This window comes from Coenobita brevimanus, chromosome 14, assembly GCF_032717465.1.
Source record: "Coenobita brevimanus isolate Jiangsu-jjx chromosome 14, ASM3271746v2, whole genome shotgun sequence".
NCBI lineage: Eukaryota > Metazoa > Arthropoda > Malacostraca > Decapoda > Coenobitidae > Coenobita > Coenobita brevimanus.
The window spans coordinates 55,737,844-55,755,131 of record NC_136967.1 but is presented as its reverse complement, the minus strand read 5'-3'; the positions used below and the strand labels follow the sequence as shown (position 1 = coordinate 55,755,131).

The following is a 17,288-nucleotide window of genomic DNA, read 5'->3' as shown; positions in this document are numbered from 1 at the left end:
GTGTGTGTGTGCCTGTGTATCTGTGTGTGTTTGTCCAAGTGTTGGATGGCGTGGATGACAATACGACTGCACTGAGAACATTGCCCAAGTCTAATTAACTCCTGCCAGCCTGATTCTTTGTAAGGTAGTTTACACTCCTGAGTTACTGTTTAATAACCAATGTACTGTAAACTGTACTTCATATGAGGCTTGCACCTTGGTCAATGCAGACCTTCATTGTGCCTCATATGAGGTCTGCAGCTCAGCAGAGTTTAACCCGGGGAACAGTCCTGCACGGTCAAATAAGTTAAAAATATGCATTTAGGTATAACAACTGCATACGTACCTGATGATCAGCAATGCTTGTACCAAAAGTCTTTCTCTCCAGACTGTACTTAGTGGCCTCATCCAAAGCACGCTGAGACAAGCCCACAGCACCAGCTGCTACAGGTGGTCTTGTCCGATCAAATGCACCCATTGCAATTTTGAAACCAGAACCTTCACCTGGTAAGTAAAAAAATAGGACAGTTACTTTCAGCAAGAATCATCATAATCATCATCATCATCATCATCATCATCATTATAACAGTCCTCTTCCAGGCTCTCATATAGGAAACTCACACACAGCACACTCTCTTGTACAATATGGATGCAATTCTCAAAAACTGACTGCATAACAAATTTAGCGTTGTAGTGACCACATAAGCGAGAAAAACAATTGTATAACTAAGAGAAATGCTTAGTTACCTCTTAAATTAAAATATATATATATATATATATATTTTTAATATGTATTTCACAGCAGCAGAACCAGGTCAAATCAAACATTATTGAAAACATCTTAGACCCACAGCCACAGATGTTCTGACAGGAATCTTTTACTTTACTTTACATTTCTTTTTACACAGGACCTACAAAAGTATGCTTGAGGGCCACCTCCTACACCTGCATCATTCACATGCTTTAAATGGTGATGGGAGGTACCATGTCGTACTTTGAGAAGAATGGAGAGGTGCAATACTTGCTCCCTCTTAAACAAATTAAAAAATGATACATTTTAATGTATTATACCTGCAAGTACATTTTCCTTGGGCACAACCACATCCTCAAGAGTGAAGCCAGTAGTGCTGGAGCAGCGCTGACCCATGTTTATTTCCTTGCGGCCTCTAGTAAGTCCAGGAGAATCACCATCCACAATAAATCCAGTAAATGCCTTGGATGCAGGGCACTTAGGATCAGGGCTGCAATTAGACGCAATATATAACTGGACACGGTTTCAATAAAATAAAAGCCAGATGAAGTCAGTCTGCTATAAAACAGACTTGGGAGAGCAAGTGGAAAGTTAATGTGCAATCCAGTATTCAGCATAAATTTCCTTCAACAGAAATAATTCAGGCTCTTTTCCTCAGTAATGAGGCTTTAGTACTGTACAACCAAACTCTGGGAGGCAGATTTTATATGGGAAAATGGTGATCTTCCCATGGTAGAGTTTGAGAGAAAGAAATTCCAAAGATACCAAGAAAAGATGAAAGGCCAAGTTCTGTCCTATTGAAAATTAAGGGATATTCTAATCCTGACTGGGTGAAAAACTGAAAGACTGAGTTTTTTGTTTGTTCATTCATAAAGGCTCCAACATGTTTTGCATGTGTCGTTTCTCCATGCTGCTTAATCTCCAGCAGTCTCTGTTCAGTCTTTTAACCCAGATGTCACACTATGACCTTGTCTCTGGTAATTTTCAATCTGCCTCTTACATCATAACCCTCCATGTTCACAACTACCATCCTTGGCACTCAGTAGTCATTCTTCATCCTCTCCATATGCCTGCACCATCTCAATCAGCTCCTACTCATCAAAACACTAATACATACTGGTTCCCTTCTTCCTCTCAACTTTTCATTTGAAATTCTAAGACCTCAGACCTGTCATCCATCTGATCATCCTCACCTCCATACAGCACATTTGAACCTATGAATATACTCCTCTTTCACTGCCCAAGTCTCAATACCATACAGCATTTATACATGCTGCATACAAGGGTCCATTAGCACAGAGGAAGAGCCCACTCAATGTCAGGAGAAGCGACAACTCCCTGAACTTCTTTCAACAACTCCTTATCTTTGCCACCAAGCTAGCTCCAGCCCATTCTCCAGCACATATCACATCCCCCCAAATAACAAAACTCCTCCACATGCTTGAGAGACTCTCCAGTGATATTAATCCTTTCTCACTTCTCTGCCTCTGCATGCTCTCCCCTACATACTGCACACACAAAATCACCATTATTTTTCAGCCTACTTCAAATACAACTATTTCTCTTACGCACCCACTTACCACAAACACTGCACAAAATGGAATTACTTCCCTTTTGACAAATTTGCACACAGCCACACTCCCTCTGCTTTGATAGTACCACATCCTGCCCGAAATATCCACATTTACTCTCAAAACCTTGTGCTCCATTCCTTTGAAAACTCATGAGTCAGTGTTATCACCACGGAGGATGGTAGGGACTGAGGGAGTGAGGGGGTAGCTGGAAGGGTATGGAGGAGGGACGAGGAGGGGGGGGGGGAGAAGCGAGGGTGTGAGCAAGATTCTCCCCCTTCTGTCTACAGGCGGACGGGCACTTTTACCGCACATTTACTCATGGCTTGCGGTCTGTTAGATGTCGAATACCCATGCAAAAACAAAACTCACCATGACCGGGAGATTTTCGACTTTTGGTAGAGAGGCAGACAGCTGCTGTTGCCGAACATGTACTCATGGCTCGTGGTCTGTATTCGATGGTGGTGGTGGTAGGGAAAGACTTAGCCTGTTAGCTGCTCGATATTGGGCATTCGGTGGGGATGCGTACGGACGTTTTGACACCACTTGCGGGATACAGTTGTATTACTCGAGTGCTGGAGGTTTGCTGGGAGTGATAGGACGAGCGCGCGATATTGACCATTAAGCACAGGGGCAGCCGGACATTTTAGCTCTGGTTGTGGGTTATGGACTACTTCCCGCTCACAGCTCAAGCCCAGCGGCCATGATACTGAATGTTTGAACACGTCAGCTGGCCAGCTGAAGTTCTCAGAGACTTTTACAGCTAGATAATAGCAAGTAAATTCGGATAATGGTTTAACAGAGCCAAGGTCCAGCATCCGGATAATGAACATATCCGGATGCTGAGCGTCCAGTAAATGAGGGACTACTGTGTATGTATGTATGTATATGTGTGTGTGTGATATATATATATATATATATATATATATATATATATTTATATATATATTACTGTAATTTTCTTGAAAGAATGTCATGTGCTAATGAATTTGTTATTGGAAGAACTGGCATGTTGGAGAAGAAGTAAATTATTATTATTATTATTATTATTACTGTTATGATGATGATGATGATGACTACTGTGTATATATACAGTATAAATAAATTACTGTAATTATCTTGAAAGAACATCATGTGCTAATGAATTTGTTATTGGAAGAACTGGCATGTTGGAGAAAAAGTAAATTATTATTATTATTATTGTTATGATGATGATGGACCTGGCATTTTTGAGAAACAAAAGACCAGATTATTATTATTAATATTATTATCATGACAGGTCTCCCCCCCTATTCGCTGGGGTTAGGGGACAAAGACCCCCGTGAATGGAGGTGATCCGTGAATTTTGGATGCAACCTCCAGAAAATAGCCATAGAGTGACAGATTACCCCTGCAAGCCACTAAAAAAACATATCAGGGACCTGAAACTAGCATAAAACATTACAAACATATACTGGACTACTGTATACAATACAATAATAAAAAAGTTGTTAATATGTACTGCTATCAGAATTTTGGGTAATTTTGTTGCTGATGACTGCCATGGAGTCCCCGGGCAATGTGCACAAAGACCTTTAAACCATTTCCGGGACCTGAAAACATCATAAAGTATCACAAATATATACTGAATCATTGTATAAAAAACTGTAATAATGAATAAGTTTTTAATGGGTATGGTTATAAGAAGTTAGGGTTAACTACGTAGCACAGCACTGCAATACCGGGTATTGTGACCTTTGCACATGTGACAGCACTATAAGGCACAATAAAGACAGAAAGTTTGATAATTGTGGGAGGCTGAAATGCTCACAATGGTGGCTGGGCAAAGAGTAAGACAGAGGTAGGGTGGTGTGGTAGCGTGGTGGCTTTGTACGGAAGCAACAGGACTAGGCGAGCGGAAATGCACAGGATGAGACTGATGTCACGAATCAGACCTGATCTACCCTGCAGATTCCATCTGTAAAATCTGTTCACGAGGGACAAACCCACGAAACTGCGGGTACCCGAATCATGTGGGTTACCTATACTGTACTAGTATATGATGTAGATGATGATGTTATTGATGGCAATGATGATGATGATAATGAATGTTGGAGGAGCAAAATATAAGGTGACAGGTTTTGTCATGAATACAGTATGCATTAGCTTGAGCTAAAGTTGGTTAATGTTTACAGTAAATTAGTCTCCATATACACTGCAGTTTTGGCATTGCTGGGTATGCAGTTTTTTTAATACAGTCATCCCTTAACATCCGCGGTTTTAACATACACGGTTTTGAATATCCGCGGATGGCTACAGAAAAAAAAAAAAAAATCTCGTTGAACTCTGCTGACACTAACATTATCCCAGGCACAGTTTGTGACTGTTTTAGTACAGTAATGGCATTATCCAGTGATTGAAATATACTGTAACACTCTTCCTTTTGGAGGGAGCTGGGATGAGCGCAGTTGTCAGAGGAAGCCATGCAGGAGTACACTATTCATTATTTTTAACTTTTAGTGTTCTTGTATTAAATAAAGTGGTTGTAAACATGCACACAGGGTTTTCTATATAAGGAAATGGGGGGTCCAGAGGTGTTTTTAAGGGGGGGGCAGCAGATATCCGCGGATTTTTAACATTCACGGGTGTCTCTGTTACCTAACCCCTGCGGTATGTTAAGGGATGACTGTATTAACTTGTAAGGAATATAAACTTTACTTTAACTCATAGCGTCCGTGTGTCTTGTATACATGACGGACCGGGGACATCCGGGTGTCATGCATACATGATCTAGTGTTTGGCGGCATTGTTTGAATATTCTGGGGGTTATTTCCACCACATGCAGCCACTGGTAACGCTCCTTCACGCATCCCAGTCATGCTCCAGTTGTCAGCATACCTCCATAAAGGATAGACATAAGCAAAAAGTTTTCCCTATGTCCAGATCCTCAGCTGAATGCCCACAGCTGCCGACTTCAACACCAATGAAGTCCAAAGGCCAGAAAAGAAAAGGTCTTTGTGATAGTGCGATTGGGAGAGAACTCGACATTATCGCCAACCGCAAGTGGGGAAAGTGGTTCTTCCTCTGAGGAAAGTGACCTCGCCATGATGAGTGTCGATATTTATGCATCGGATGACGAGGGTCGATCACTTTAGTCCTCCACTGTGTGCTCATCGTTTCCCCCCGTATATTCATTGGTTATTTTCGATGATCTGCTATTTCTGATGATGGGAATCGTGCAGAGGATACTGACGATCCTGGAATGGAGGATATTGGCACGGATGAAGAGATGGAAGGGAAGGTAGGGAGTGGAAAAAGGGAGGAGGTGGAGGAAGGAGGGAGGAGGAAGCGCTGTACAGCAAGTCTCGCACCAGTGCATGTCTGACGTCCTACCACAGAACTTTCCACTCGACCTGCCTTATTTTTCATTGAAAGTTTTCGTGTGTGTACATATTTGTTATGAAGAAAAGGTACAAATCACAAGAAAAAATTCTGTTATAGTGGAAAATATAGTGGATTATGGATAGCATGTGGATGACTATTTTGTTCACAATATTATTACAGTATTTGGGTTTTATGTAGTAGTAGTAGTAGTAGTAGTAGTTGTAGTAGCAGTAGTAGTAGTCATAGTAGTATTTGTAGTAGTTGTAGTAATACCCAGACTTCTAGTGGCACAGCAGTGCTAGAACTGAGTGACAATGCAAGCCAAACATACATGTGTGTGTGTGTGTAAAGCACTGGTGGAAGCATGGAGGAGCAATGGTTAGGTGAGAAGGTGCATACTGCTGTTGGTGAGCTGAGCCAGCCTACCTCAGTTGCTATAGTAACTGCACTCACGCCTTCTGAAAAACCTACACGGAAATGGTGTTTGTGGTTGATTGTGGTCTTCTGGAAGCGTTATTATTGTGGAGGGCTAGTATAAGCCTTAGTTGTGCCACCGCACCTCAGCCACGCATACAGACATGGGCAAGAAAACACCAAAAGTTGCCCCAATTCCCCACTCTATCTCTCCAACTACACACACTTCACGGAGAAGCTGAGGCCATCAGTTTGAAGTGGAAGGATTGGTGAGTATTATGACCATTATTATTATTATTTTTTTTTTTCTGGTTAAGTATTAGCTAAGATATTAAGTAAAAAAGGTGATTTCTTTCTGAAATGACTGGCTAGGAGAAGGGTCAGCAGAATTATTGGCCGAACACCATGGGGAAAAAAAAAAAAAAAAAAAAAAAAAAAAAAGCACTGTTACTTACTCAGTACGAGCAAGGAGAAAGTACCAATTAGCAACTCCTCCATTTGTAATCCACATCTTTGATCCATTAATAACATACTCATCTCCCTTACGTTCAGCCCTAGTTCGTATTGCAGCAACATCAGATCCAGCCCCAGGCTCCGTCACACCATATCCCTGTTCAAATTAAATTCCGTTTAATAGGGGTGCAATCAGCTATGTGTGTACTGGTGCATATACAGAAAAATACATTCATCCATGAAATGCAAAATATATAAAAAAGTGCAATGTTCTTAAATTATATAAAAAAAGCATAATGTACTCATTTTTTTTTTAAAGCATCAAATATAAATGCAAATACTGTAGTCTCACATACTTTGTACCATGACTATCCAAATATTCAACACATGATGTGGCTGTACAAGATGCCTTAGTTTAATATGTTAAATTTTTGTTTGTTAATTTTTGAAGGCTTCCATATGCTTGCATGCGTTGGCCTTGGTCACCTAATGGCGGCTCTCCATGCTGCTCAATCTCTGGCAGCTTTCCTATTCAGTCCCTTAACCATGAGGTATCACTCAATGACCTCGTCCCAGTCTTTATCAGTCTACCTCTTGCAACCCTACCCCTACATTAACACACTTTCTGCATCCAATTATCATCCCCCATCCTCTCCACATGCCCAGACTATCTCAATCTAGCCCTCCTTATCACAACACCAATGCAGTCCAGTCCCATCCTACCTCTCAAATCTTCCATCGTAAACCTAGCCCCTCCAGGCCTCACACTCAGGGACACACTGCATATCCACCTAATCACTGACATTTCTGTACGTTTGAGCCTGCGAATATATTCTTCCTTTACTACCCAGGCCTCACTACCATACAGCATTACACTTCTAACACATGCTACATACAAAGATCCCTTAGCATGTAGGAAGAGACCTCTCAGTGTCAGGAGATGCGACAGCTCCCTGAACTTCTTGCAACCACTCCTCACTCTAGCCAAAGAACTGGTTCCAGCCCCACCTCCAGCACATGTCTCCCAATAACAGACCTCTTCCACACACTCAAGAGACTCACCAGCACGTTCAATCATTTCAAACTTGACAATCTCCACCTGCTATCCCTGACACACCACACACATGAAATCAGCATTATCTCGCAATCTACCTCTGATACCACTATACCTCTTACTCACCCACTTATCACAGACACTGTACAAGATGGAATTACTTCGCATGCTCTTGCGGCAAATCACAGGTGGCCACAATCTCTCTTCTTTGACAGTACTGCCACCAGCCCTGGATACCATCACACTTGTTTTATATGCATTTACTCTTAAGCCCTTGTGCCCCATACCATTTCTCTATTCCCAAGTCTTTCCTCCAACTCCCTTTCATTCTCTGCAATCAACACTGAATCACCAGCATACAACATCTGCCGCAGAAGTCCATACCTGAAGTCACATGAGAGGGCTTTAAGTGCCATGATAAATAACAAGATGCTCGAAACTGACCCCTGGTGCACACCAATATTCACAGAAAACTCATCACTCAAATTTCCATTCACCCTTACTTGGGTGCAAGCACCCACATGCATGGCCATAACCACCCTAACCAGCCACTCCTTGATCCCAAGCTCTCCCATTGCCCACTTCACCACCCCTCTAGGGACTCTGTCAAAGGCCTTCTCCAAATCAACAAAAACAAAGTACAGTTTCCTTTTCTTTCCTATAAATTTTTCCTGAAGCTGTTGAATAATGAATACGGCATTAGTGCTCCCTTTGCCTAGCATAAAACCAAACTGCATCTGAACAATATTCACTCTTTCTATAATCACACCTTCTAGAACTCTCTCCATTACCTTCATTATCTGGTCTAAAGAATTTATGCCTCTGTAATTTCCTCTTTCCAGGGCATCACCCTTCCCCCTGTACACATTTACAATTACACTTTTCAGCCAGTCATCTGGGACAACACACTCATATATGATTTTATTTATCAGGTCAGTGACAAACCTCACTCCTGTATCTCATGAGGCTTTCAACGTTTCAGCAGTCAACCAAGACACACCTGCTGCCTTCCCCTCCTGCATCCTGTCTATTGCCCTGCTCAATGTAGCAGCATCAATCAAAGGCCATAGGCCAGACACTGGATCTGCTGGCTCCAAACCTTCCCTGTCCCTGTCAAACTCCTCATTCAACAACCAAATGTAATGTTCTCTCCATGTGTCTTTAATATCCCCACTGTTCACCACTAACCTTTCTTCATCATTCATCATACACCGTTCATCTACGATATCCCTATCCTCCCTCATCATCTGATTTGCCACGTTAAATATCATATTCTTCCTTTCCACACGATTTAGGTTCTCAAGTAAAACTCTCTGTGACTCAGCCTTCGACCTGTAAACTTCTTTTCTAGCCCCATGCTTGGCAGCCAAGTATTCCTGTTTGTTACCATCCTTCTTCCATTCCCAGAAAAGCCTTCTTTTCTCCTTAAAAGTTTATGTATATATATATTTTTTCAATGCCATTAGGTGACCAAGCTCGATGCATGCTGGCAAGCTGAAGCCCTCAAAAACAAAATGAAATGAATAATATGAGTACTGTACTGATAAAAAATGGGCTATCAATTAAAAAAAAAAAAAAAATGGGGTCTACTTACACACATCAGTGTCTCCTCAGTCATTCGGCCCAGGTACTTCTTTTTCTGTTCCTTGTTGCCCGCAATAATCAACGGCATTTGCTGCGAACATCATCATCGTTAATGGGTATATTATGATCCATTTAAAAGGAGAATAATCAGCAACTAATTTTCCACTCTATGCTCTTCCCTTCTGGAGAAACATATAAGTGGTTATGCTGCTTATGACACTAAGCTGCATTACAAGTGGTGAACGAGAGATATCACCCCAGACTCAGACCTGGGGAGTGGGTGCACTACCTCTTGTCTCAAATTATAATACTTCACAAGGCATGGCAATCTTCTCTTGAAGTTGTCAAATGATCTCTCATATACAATTTATATATACTGTATGTGGTAGGTGGGGGCGCTCACAATCCACTCACTCGATGTAGTGCTGCTCTTGGGTGTCTGCCCTTTCCTCTCCTCCTTCCTCCTTTCCTTCCATCCTCTTCTGTCTTGCTTTCCTTCATTTTTTCCTTGTCCCTCTGCCTACAGATGAATTTACACTCCCTCTCCCGTCTTTCTTTCCTTCATTCTTTCCTCTTCCTTCTGCCTGTGGGTGACCCTACACTGAGTGACAAGCCAAATGGTTTCCTGTACACCAGGAAACCATTTACTATGCTGGGTGGTAACCATATAACCAGATTTTGGCTCCTGGTGGTTTAGTGTGTAATTATGGCACTCCAATCGGATTGAGCCAGTGAAGGTTTATATCCAAGGGATGGTTGGGGTTTACTGCACAGAAGGCCACTCAGGGATGAGTAAGGCTGGTCACTCATTTTAAATGTCAGGACCAACTTCCCTAGCCCCAGGCTTCTATTCTCCTCATGGGGCAGTGTAGGATTGGATGATGAATGAATGAATATACACACACACACACACACACACACACACACACACACACACACACACATACATATATATATATATATATATATATATATATATATACAGTATATTATAAATATATATATACTCTATTTATTATTCAATCCTGTGTTGCCCCGCGAGGAGCGCAGGAGTCTGGGGCTAGGCAAGTTGGTCCTGACATTTAAGATGAGAGTGACCAGCCTCACTCATCCCTGCGTGGCATTATGTGAGCAATAAACCCTAACCATCCCTTGGATATAAACCTTCACTGGCTCAAGCCAATTGGAGCGCTGTAATTACCCACTAAACCACCAGGTGCCAAAATTTGGTTATATGGTTACCACCCAGCGTAGTAAATGGTTTCCCAGTGTGCAGGAAACCAACTGGCTTGCCACTCAGTGTAGAGTCACCCACAAGCAGAACGAGGAGGAAAGAATGAAGGAAAGAAAGACAGAAGAGGATGGAAGGAAAGAAGGATGGAGGAGAGGAAAGGGCAGACACCCGACAGCTGCGCTACATCGAGTGAGTGGATGGTGAGCGCCCCCACCTACCATACATATATAGATAGATAGATAGATAGACAGACAGACAGACAGATAGATATAGATATATATAAAGAACCTTTGGTCCAGTTTCGTTTCTCTGTACCTCCAACTGAGACACCCCAGCTGGTGTGTGAGAGAAACTCATGGTGACCACTTGTATATACCACTTCTGGTCTCCCCATTATTTTTTTCTTCAGTGAACACGTGCCCACACTGCACTGTAAGGTTATTCTGTCCCGGGCCGGTAGCCTATGGCAGCATGTAGTATGTCTCAGACATTTTCGTTTGCTCTGTTACATATATGCATCTTTATTTTTACCACTTGCATGACATTGTAGCTAGTATATTTTTCTACCTTTTTGGCCATTAACATACAGGTACCTTCTAAGCCCTATTATGCATTAAAATCTTGAGACTTCTTGAGCTGGTATGCCATAATTTTTACTAGATCAATTACTTCTGATTGTGTTGCTCATTTTCCTCATTATATTACTGGATTTACACTTTCTGCTCTGTGTTTAGCCAGTGTCAGGTAGCCTGGTGTGTTCAGTTCTGCAAAACACAGGTAATGAGCTAGCCAGGTAGGTGTTTACTGTATGTCTGCTGCATCACCATCTGCAATTATTTACTGGCCTCGCAGATGTACTACCTCAGAGCTATACAGTACATCCAGAGCCAGGCCTAGGAGAGGTTTCATGCACTTTTAATTTGATAAACAGCAAAGAAAGTCTTCAACAAAAATTTATCACTGAGGCATCTACTTACCTGTGAACCTACTCTGAAACGGTGCTGTGAGTCAAAGCATGGCCACATCCTGAAGGCACTGAGTGCTGTTCACTAGTTTTCTTATGTGTTCATTCAGTCCAATAGACTACAACTGTCCAGTGATAATATTTCTCTACCTGTTTGTTCTGGCTTTTAGGAGACTATTTACAGTGTTATCACATCACTATTAGGCTATGACCTACAGTATATGACATTTCAGAGTTTCTTTGGCCCTTCCTTTTAATCAAGTTTCTCTTTTGGTCTATTTTGTATTTACTTAGGGGACGGTTGTGGTAGGTAGTGACATTCATCATCCATTCACTTTATGTAGAGCTGCCTACTTCTTCATTCATCTGTATCACTTTCTCTCTTGTGTCTGTCCCTCTCATCCTACCTCTCCCACCCTTCCTGTCACTTTTATTACTCTTCTTTCTGCTTCAGGCAGCTCTGCACTGACTGGCACACCTAATGGTGTCCTGCAACCTGGAAAATCATTTACAACACTGCATGGTAACCATATAACCAAATAATGGGGTGATATGGATCCTACAATGGAGCCCATGTTAACTGGATGGAGAGATGCAAATTCAGCATCAGTCTGGGAACCAAACCTCCACACACTTCCCTATGCCTCAGGTGCTGTTTGCCAAAAGGGAATACAGTGTCAATTCATTGCATGGAGACCCTGCATGGGCAACTGCTTGCTTGCAGTTGATGGGTCTGCTCAAACAGAGACCAGGGTTACTCAACAACAATTTAGAGGATAGTCTGCTCACACTTGTGGACATGACCCCCACAAACCACTTTTCCTTGATATTCGTACCTTTGGGTAGTGACCCTTCCATATGTGCGAGTAAAGTGTTAACCTAGGGTTCCATGCATTTGGAGGCCACACACATAGATAACTTGAACCAATTATATTAAAGCTAATGTGTTAACCAACCCTCTGGCCTGACCCCAACTTGCCCAATAAAAACCTTTTTGTGATCTCAAGTAGTTACATATATACTTCATGACAGCACAGCCAACCGTATTTAGCTTGTTACATACCCTGGATCTGTATAGTTAAGCAGACACACCAACTGCAGGCAAGCAATTGCCCCTGCAGGGGTGTCCTGTACAGTGAACCAACACTCCCTTGTGGCAGACAGCACCTTGTAGCACGGCATGGGGAGGAATATGGAGGTTTGGTTCCTTGATAAATGCTGCACTTGGGTCACTCCACCCACTTAACAGGGGGAACCACATAAGATACCACATCACCCTGTTTTCTGGTTATATAGTTACCAGCCAGCATTGTAAAGAGTTTCCTGGGTTACAAGAAACCACTGGTCACAGTGTAGAGCCATTTGAAGTGGAAAGAATAGTAATAAAAAGTGACACTAAACATGGGACAAGTAGGAAGTAATGAGAGAAGAAATGAAGGGTGAAGTAGGTAGGACTACATTATGTGAGTGGATGATGGTCGCTACCATCTACCATTAATGTACGTACATTATACAGTATAAGTAAACTGTGAAAACTGTGCAGCACCCTGCAAGTGTCATGGTTTGGGGACTTTCACTGGTAATATGGGAAGAGGTGGGCTGTATTTGTTACCAAAGATCATAACAATGAATGGGACATGATATCTGGATGTGCTGATGGAATATTTGCTGCCCTTTTATCCTACTCATCAATGTGATTCTTTTATGCATGATGAAGCACCAGCACACAGGGCAGAAATGGCTTGCAAGTGGTTGCAAGACAATGGGAATGAAATCCTAGAGTGGTTAGGTAACTCACCTGACCCCAATCCTGTTGAAAATGCTTGGAACAGGATGAGGAAGATGGTTAATGAGACACACCCCACAAATGTGAAGGACATGGAGGAATCTCTCAAGAGGATTTGATGCACTATGGGCAAGGAATACTGTACTTCGTTAATCTTGCCGATTCCATGGTGTCCAGGCTGAGAAAAGTGTTGGTTGCCAAGGGCAATATGACTAAGTACTGATGTAAGCTGCGTCTCAAAAGTTTTTGAGTTTAATCTTAAGAGAAAAATTTTAACATCTTTCCTATCACTACCTTCTTTCTGATCATCAGTGTGGGTTCTGTCAAGGACACTCCACTGGCGGTTTTCTCACCTACCTCTCACATTCCTGGTCATCCTCCTTTCGGGACTTTGGTGAAAGCTTTGCCATTGCACTTGACATCTCAAAGGCTTTTGATCGAGTTTGGCATAAATCTTTAATTTCTAAACTGCCCTTTTATGGTTTCTCTCCTTCTATCTGTGCCATCATCTATAGCTTCCTTTCTGGTTGTTCTATAGCTGCTGTTGTAGATGGCCAAAATTTTTTTCCTAGATCTATCAATAGTGATGTTCCTCAGGGCTCTGTCCTATCACCAACTCTCTTCCTTTTATTCACCAATGACCTTCTAAGCTGTATATCTAATCCTATCCACTCATACGTTGATGATTCCACCCTTCACCTTTCCATTCGGTTCCCGCAACGTCCCTTTCAGCACTTACTTCAACAAACAAGAGAAGAGGCTACGGCACACCTAATGTCTGACTTGGCTTGTATCTCTAACTGGGGTAAAAGTACCGGTAAGCTTGTTTTTAATGCATCAAAGACAGTTCTTACACCTATCAACCTGAAAAAATCTTCCACGGGAGTACCCACTAATGTTTGGTAATATCCAGCTCAATCCTGCATCATCCTTAAACATACCTGTGGTATCATTCTCTCGGGATTTATCTTGGAAAGATCATATTACATCTCTTGTAAAATCTGCTTCCAAGAGATTAGGTGTGTTAAGCCGACTCCGTACCTATTTTACCCCTGCACAGTTGTTGGCTTTATATATGGGTTTTATTTGTCCCTGTGTAGAGTACAACTGTCATGTGTTGGGAAGCTCCCCACATACAGCTCTTCTCAACAGGATGGACTCAAAGGCTTTTCGTCTCATTAACTCTCCTCCTCTTACAGGCTCCCTTCAACCTCTGTCTCTGAGCCGCTCTGTTGCATCTTTATCTCTTTTCTATCGCCACTTCAATGGTCACTGCTCCTCTGAAACGTCTGCTTGCGTCCCTCCACCTCTAGCACCCGTCTAGCAACAAACTCTGAGTCGCACTGTTGCATCTTTATCTCTTTTCTCTCACTACTTCAATGGTCACTGCTCCTCTGAACTGTCTGCTTGCATCCCTCCATCTCTAGCACCCAACTAGCAACAAACTATCATCCCTTTTCTGTCCAACCCTCTGATGCAAGAGTTAACCGTTACTTCCAGTCCTTCATTTATGCAACAGATCAACTCTGGAACTGTCTCCCTCTGTCTGTATTTCCAACTTCCTATGATTTCCAGTCTTTAGAACGCAGTGTGTCCAGGCATCTCAAAATGAACGGACTTGAATAAGGCTCTCTTTTATATTGTTTTTATTTTTTCTTGGAAGGAACAGTTGGTGGGCTCCTGGCCTTTGGTTCCTTCTTCCTTGCATAAAAAAATAAACAAATGAATAAAAATAATGTATGCATGTACTACTGTATTTTTTTTCCTTTATTTTCCTTATTATCAAGTATGTCAAGATTTCTATTGCAGGCACTGTACATACATCTGCCTGATATTCAATTTGTAGACTGCCAAGGTAATCTACATCCATTCTCTCCAAATGACCAAACCATCTTAGCCTTCCTTCATATCACTGGTATGGCACCACTCATCCAAGTTTTCCTAAATATTTCCAACAACCATTACATTCACTGTCTCCTCTGCTGTACAATTTATCATCTCTGAATATACCTCATCAACATATCCTGCCTTCATATTTTCAATTCCTGCAGAGCATATTTCACCTCCGCAACAATGGCATAATCAAGCAATATCATTATCAACTACTAATTATCAATCGGCATTACAATGTGCCATTCTTAAAAACTATGCAATTTAAATATTATTCTAAGATTCATGTGTGCAAAATATTCAAACTTACCCCAAGGTTATTGGCCTCCATTGCTGTTTGAACTCCAGTGCAAGCATATGCAATTTCCTCAGTGATGAGACATCCTTCAAATGTGTGAAGACCCATCCCACCAAACTCACTAGGAATGTGGGGATTCAACAGACCTAACTCCCAGCCCTGAAATTAAAGACCAATATAGTTTAAATACAGTTCTCTACTATTTGTTGCTAACATACTGGCTGCAAGGGTGTGTTGCCAAATTACTCTGGCTGTTTTATCAGTAAAACTGCTTCTCGTCTGCTTTATTTTCCAACACAAAATGATACACAGTGCAGCCAAAATCCAATCACAAGGGAGAAATACAGGTACAGTAAATGATCCTGCCCCGAGTCTTACATTAACTGTAAATTCTTCTTATAATGACTATGAAAATTCTTCTGTCATCACGCAAATTTAACTGAAGCAGAGAACAGCAGCAGCAGAAGTACATGTATTGCATTAAATAAAACAGCTGCACACTATTTAATTTTTATGATTGGTGAATGAACACATTCCCACATCACCCTCATGACTAAGGAAACAACTGATGGAACAGAACCAAATACTGTACAGTAAAATTCCGATTATCCAGTCAACTAGAGCCAAAGGCTTGAAGTATACTGTCAGAAAGTCGGGTTATGCAAAAGTTCCCCCTAGAGGCCTCTAACCCTCAACCCTATAACACTTATCCACTGTCTAACCCCTACAAAATGCTTTAAAATGTCAAAAAGCAGCTATCAGATGTTCCTGAAAATAAAATACTGTAATACAATACTGTTAATGCTTTTACATACAGAAGCAATTTCATGTTGACGTTGGGGATAATATCAAAGTCCCCCCAGCTGGGAGGCCCATTTTCTTTCACACAGCAGTATATGTACAGTACCGTATAACGCACATTGTAAACACTATAAATCGTCAAAAATCAGCTAAAAGACTTTCCTAATACTGAAATACTGTGAAGTACGATGTAATCTTATGTACAGAAACTTATTTCACACTGATGGTGGTGGTGAGAAGACATTATTGGAGAATACTGTACAACAGTATCCCAAATAAATAATAAAAACATCAACAAACAGAAGAAAACATGAATAAAATGAAGCATGCTTCATTACTGTACTGTGCTGTGGACACCATACTGTACTTTCTTCATTTGAAATTCTAGCACTCTGCCACACAGAACACAACAAAACTTCTGTCTCATAGTAGCAAGGACAAACTTCACTTGGGAAGAAACAGTTGCCTAAATGACTTTATATATTGTGTTAACAATTCGTTTGTAGCACAATTAATATGCTTAGTAAAATATACACATTATTATCAACTCTTCTTGTTCCGTAACCCAATTTAATTAACTTTTCTTTCCATTACACTTTCATCGGTGCCTTAGCAGAATCCAACAGTCACGTACAGTGCAGTAATATACACTTCAGAACACTGTAAATTGTACTTACTGGAGAGGAGAGGAGAGGAGGGGAGGGGGGGCAGAAGTGTGACATGTCAGAAAGACATGGCTGCGCTAGAAGGCCAGCCAGGTTTTGGAGGGAAACCCATTGCAATGCTGCCATTCAATAATAATAATGTTTTGAAAGTGACATAGAGTGCAGTGTAGGTTCGTTTGAATACCGGCATCATTGTGGCGGTGGAATACAATGGAATGTAAGAGAAACTCCACCTTCCTCCTGGCAGCCAATGAAAACTCTGCATTGCAATTCTCTCTCCCCTGCCTTAGCCAATCAAAACTCTTCTACTGTACTCTCAACCACTGCATCTCCCCTCCCTACCCACCACCAAACACCCTGTGAGCCTAGGCCCACCAACCATCAATCCTCCCTCCCTCCCTCCCTCAACACTCCACTCCTTTCATATTACAATATGAGTACTGTATAACCCCATTCTTTTTGTGTATTTTTATTCCTTTAT

General features: G+C 41.6%; 1 protein-coding gene across 1 annotated transcript in view; it reads right to left on the bottom strand.

Moving 5' to 3' along the window:
- The window catches only part of Mcad (Medium-chain acyl-CoA dehydrogenase), a 34,945-nt gene that overhangs the window by 10,914 nt on the left and 6,743 nt on the right, over positions 1-17,288 (bottom strand). The window contains exons 4-8 of the mRNA XM_080264919.1: positions 15,354-15,500; positions 9,180-9,260; positions 6,534-6,688; positions 1,051-1,220; positions 326-483 (exon numbers count right to left, since the gene is read on the bottom strand). Of these exons, the coding sequence (XP_080121045.1) occupies positions 326-483; positions 1,051-1,220; positions 6,534-6,688; positions 9,180-9,260; positions 15,354-15,500 (711 nt within the window). The remainder of the gene's footprint in view (positions 1-325; positions 484-1,050; positions 1,221-6,533; positions 6,689-9,179; positions 9,261-15,353; positions 15,501-17,288) is intronic.